At 41.4% G+C, this 5,044-nt stretch overlaps 1 protein-coding gene across 1 annotated transcript; it reads right to left on the reverse strand.

Moving 5' to 3' along the window:
- Positions 1-827: 827 nt before the first annotated feature.
- LOC128746323 (ERC protein 2-like) lies at positions 828-3,859 on the reverse strand. The gene is made up of 5 exons (XM_053843373.1): positions 3,851-3,859; positions 1,660-3,786; positions 1,392-1,487; positions 1,183-1,318; positions 828-1,063 (listed from the first exon to the last, which is right to left on the reverse strand). Exons 1-5 carry the CDS (start codon positions 3,857-3,859, stop codon positions 828-830), a joined length of 2,604 nt encoding a protein of 867 aa, XP_053699348.1.
- Positions 3,860-5,044: the final 1,185 nt, after the last annotated feature.

A 5,044-nucleotide genomic window follows, 5' to 3' on the forward strand; every position in this document is an offset into this window, starting at 1 on the left:
TGTAACAGCACATTGGTATTTACCGGTCCCACCGAGAGTCGCGCTTCGATCTGTCTTGAATTCGTCGTGTGCCGCTGAAAGACACGATTGCTAGCTGGTTTTTTATTTGATCACGACACTTACTTAGTCTACGCAGATGAGAAAACAAGAGTAGAGGGCAGAGGTGAGCCGATTGTACTCGTCGTTAATCCCTAGCTTAAACCCGGTCCGAACAGACATACCTACTCCTTTTCCACCACCAAAAATTGCTTCGCTATTGTGTTAACAAAAATTGCAAAATATTTCCCAGCAAAAACCCATATAGAAATGTTTGCTTGTAACCATGGTGACTAACAACGGTTTGACTGATTTTTTCCATAGTAAACTACGATTACCTATAAGTATGTTCAGTGCAACCATACCTGCCGCTGCACGTTTACTATAGTAATTCGTAAATCGGGACACACCACATGACAAGAAGCGTGAGAAAATTACTCTCCAACCGGAACTAAGGGATGTCGAATATCATAAAATCTACAAGCCTACTCAACGACAAAAAAAACAATCATGCACACCTACACACAAACGATTCTACAGACTTAATCCATCCACGGCGCATTCAAATATAGAAACGAAAAGGTAACATTTTTCACCTACCTTCTACAGTTTGATTGCATCTTCGAAAATTTTCCTGGAGTTTTTCGCTAGACATTCAGCTTAGTCGGCTTCCACGGATGCCCCCACTACCGTTAGAGTTTTCCTTAAAAATTTATTTGTTGAACTATTTAATATTTTTGCCTGGAGACTCTCTACAAATGAAAAAAAAGTAATTCGACTGACTGCGAATGTTAGATTCCCATACTTACTCGATTCTCGGCATTAATCGCATCGCCTCGGTCAGCGTACCACACCGCAGCATTGCTATACGTTACATGTGGTCGAACAATAGAATTTCCTTGATTTAGCACCGACATCGGAACGGGCTCGCGTACGTAATGCGGCGGCGTTCGACCCGTTTTCAGATCGACCAAAAAGGCGTTGTTAAAAATGTCTCCTCCCCCATCCTTCATTTTAGGATTTTTAGCTATTGAACAAATTAAAACCCTAGTTCAGTGATACATACATAGAACATTACTTTTCGAACGGTTAGTTTGTGATATTAAGCTGGACGCGTCTGTACAGGGGGCGGCAGCATCGACTTACATTCCTCACGGTTTTGGTCCATAATGCGAAGCTTCGACTTGATGAATTCGCTTTCCTTCATCAGCTCCAGGTTGCGTTCGTTAACCTTGCAAAGCTGCTGCTGAACGTCGGCGGTGTGAATTTCTAGTTGAGCAAACTGCGGAAACGTGAAAAACTTAGGTGATACTGTTGCAACGAATGATATAACGATGCTGTTATGCAAAAATTACTTTTTTCATTTCATGTGCCAACAGTGCTTTCATATCCTTGCGGTCCGTTTCGCGTTTTTTAGTTGCTTTCTGCAACGCTTGTTCAAGGTGATCCCCCTGAAAGTATAATAACAAATAAATAGTTAGAATAATTGATCATTGAAACAGCTTTCTGGGTAAAAATTTAATACGGTAACCGGAGGGGGGGAAAGGTGACAGACATTTTCAAGCATATGAAACTGTCAAACTTCACTGAGAATCAGCAGCAGCAACAGAAAAAGGCACTTACCATATCTTTCAGCTTGTCCAACTTTTTCTCGTAGTCGGTACGAATTTCCTGCATCATCTTTTCGGCCGTTTTCGTCGAATCAGTCAACTTGGCCATCAGGTGCTTCCGATCGGTGTTCCACTGTCGTTCCATTTCGTCAGCCTTCTTGCGGTTTTTGGCCAGCTTTGCTCGCAAGATCTCGTTGTCCATCTGGTATTTCTTGTTAATTTCTTGCTCCTGTTGATGCAGCTCCTTCCGCTTTCGCAGGTCGCCTTCCTGTTGCTTATAGGTTCTCACTTTGTCGAGCATAAAATTCATCATGGATTTGTCTTCCTGATGTTTGAGCTCAGTTTTGCTAAGTGACCGCTTCAACTGGTCATTCTTTTTGTTTTGCTCTGCGTTTTCTAGTTCTAGATTGCGTAGTTTAGTTTGTAGCGTGTCATGGCTCGACCGAAGGTTGCTGTTATCAATGTTTAAACTGTGTATAATGTCTTTCATGGAGGTCAACTCCGACTGCAACGAAACCAGTTGCTGTTGTTTCGAGCTCAAACAGTCCCGCAGCTGCTGTAAGTTTTCCTGCATGGTTCTTTGCCCCAGTTGTTCCAGTTTTTGCTGAAGGGTACCGATTTTAAGTTCGTATTCTTTTCCCAGCGAATTAATACCGTTTTGGATTAGGATCAATCCGGATAACAACGACCGGTTGGCAGCAACAAGCAAATCTTTCTCTTCCGTACTCTCCCTCAACAGACGCTGATCCTGTTCGTGTCTATCGTTCATGTCACGTTCCAGTATTTTATTTCGCTGAGCCTCAACTTCCAACATTGTTAATATATCGATTTGGTCCAAATTGTTTTCCGACTTATTTCGTTGCTTGACAATGGTCTGTTCCAAGTCGTTGTTTTTAGCCTGTAGATCAGAAATGCGATCGCTAAGAAGACGGTTCTGTGCGTTGCACTCATCCTGCTTTTGTTGAGCTTGCTCCAGCAGATTTGTTTGAAGCTGCAAATCCGTCTCGAGTTGAACAATCTTGCTCTCGAGTTGGTGCTGATCATTCCCAAGCGATTGTTGAATTGCATTTTGTTTCTCCAAACCGTAAATCAGCAATGTGTTACGTTCCTTAACGTCGGAAAGCTTTTCTTCGCCGCAAAGTGCTTCAACTTCGTCAACTTTCAAGGATTCCTTAGTAGCCTCCAATTCTTTCAAAGTAGCTTGCAAAGATGATTGGGTTTGCAGAAGCTCTTCTTGCAAAACATCAACCTTTTCCTGTAAATTAGTTTTTTCTTGCTCGACACTGCTGACATTTTGAGTTTGTTCATCCAATTCACGCTTGCTTTGATCAAGCTCATCGCGAAGTAGGCGTATTTTAGCTTCAGCTTCGACTTGCTTTTCTTGCAAGCACGTTTGCTGAATCTCTCCGTTCAAGATCTGCTTTTGCAGTGCATCTTTTTCCACAGTCGCTTTCATATTTAACGCTGCTATGCGCTCTTTATCTGCCTTCAACGCACCCAAATAACTGCCTAAATCGTCCAGGGTCTCAATCCATGACGAATAATCCCCGGTCTTGCAATTCTCGTTTAACGAAACTATCAGATAGTCCAACTTTTGCATCATGGATTCATACTCCTCTTTTAAATTATTAAATTCCACATTCAACGTCAAGTTTCGCTGGCTAAGCTGGTCCTTTTCCGAAGTCAAGTTGAGAAAATCCCGCTTCTGTCTGATCAAATCCTTGTTCAGTGCAGCATTTTGTCGCTGGTATTCAGCGCAACTTTTTCTCACCGCACTCCACTCTCTCTCCATTTCAGCTAATCGCACTTCCAGATCATCATCCAGTGCATCGTTCTTCTGTTTTATAGCCTCTTTAACTAGGTTCGTTTTTACGTATCCCTCGAAAAATGAATCGTAACAGGTTTTGAAAACGTATTTCACCTTTCCCACAAAACTCACTTCGCTAACGGTGCCCCCACCTGTTCCGGTACTGCTTGCCGGTACTGAATTTCGCTCCAGGCTGTTTTGAAGGTCATCGTTGTTCTCCCGTAAACACTTGATTACTTTTTCTTCGATACACTCACCAAGCGTGACGATCGATCCTTTTAACTCGAGGATCTTGCTGTTTAGTTTAGCAGTCTGTATGTTTCGGTAATTTATCTAAAACAAAACCTCAAAAACATGAGTGATTCCTAAGAGGTTAATTAACCAATGACTGCCTTACCATATCCATAGCATGACAGCTGATCAGTGCACGAATTTCGTTTAGGTGTTTCCGTTCGTCTTCCACTGAAACGAAAAATAACTTTTGAAGTTTTTATCGATAACAAAATGTGCAGTAGTTTTACTAATGCCTTGTTCTTGATCGCCGGGGGCATTTGTTGATCTTCCGCGCTCGCGGTTTTATTCTAACAAACATTTTTAATGCGTTTAGCACTGAAGGCAAGCAAAAACTATTATCGATACGATTACAGTGCATAATCCGGCTAAATTGATAACAATGCCAAAATAAACAAATAAACATAATCATATTTTCTTGTTAGTTTTACCAATTCAGGATACATATTTGACAAATTTAAAGATATTTGAAATAGTGGAAACTTCGAACTAAACCATTTTGATGGTTCAATGCCCTTGTACCTACACGAAGTAGGTTACTAAAAAATAGGAAACTTACTGAATCGCTCAGCTTATTTTCAATTGCTGCGGACACCTTAAACCTCTCTTTTTGGAATTTTAGGTATACGATGATATCACAGAACGCAGGTTTTATTGTTTTCTAAAGAAGCTTTAGTTTCTCTAATTTTTTTCTATTGCGGTAGCTTCTGGCTTCGATAGCTTTGTTCTATATCTTCTGTTGCATCTTGCATTGCCCATTGCATCGATTCTGTTGCCGCGGTTGAATCGGATCGGTTGCATCTACTGAGTGACTTGGCAAGAGCTGCCATAAATATCAGATAAATAACCGCAATATTTCATGCATAAATTTGGGACCCTATAAGCACAGACAAACAGACGGGACACTCGCGTTAATTCCATCGTCCAATAAAAAACCACTCATTTTTCAAATAAGCATATTTCGCAACATGGCCACACCGCGGCGCGCGAGTGTTGCTTCGAGTTTTCAGTATAAAGTCATACAAATGTTTTATGTACAGCATAAAACCCTGCAAATGCAAGCTACTCCGCAACATGCATAACAGAGGGTGCTAGTGTGCAAACAAAATGTGTAGGACGATGGTTTTTAAGTGATTTTCTTCTATGTGTCATGTCAGTTCGTCAGTGCTATAAGGCTTTGCAAGGTGACGTCACGAATGAACCGGAATGAACGCAATTCACCCATTTGACATCCACTCGTGGTATGTTTACTATTTGTTAGGCGAACGCGATATGCATAAATTGGAGTTAAACCACAAAC

Source organism: Sabethes cyaneus, chromosome 1, assembly GCF_943734655.1.
Source record: "Sabethes cyaneus chromosome 1, idSabCyanKW18_F2, whole genome shotgun sequence".
NCBI classification, from domain to species: domain Eukaryota; kingdom Metazoa; phylum Arthropoda; class Insecta; order Diptera; family Culicidae; genus Sabethes; species Sabethes cyaneus.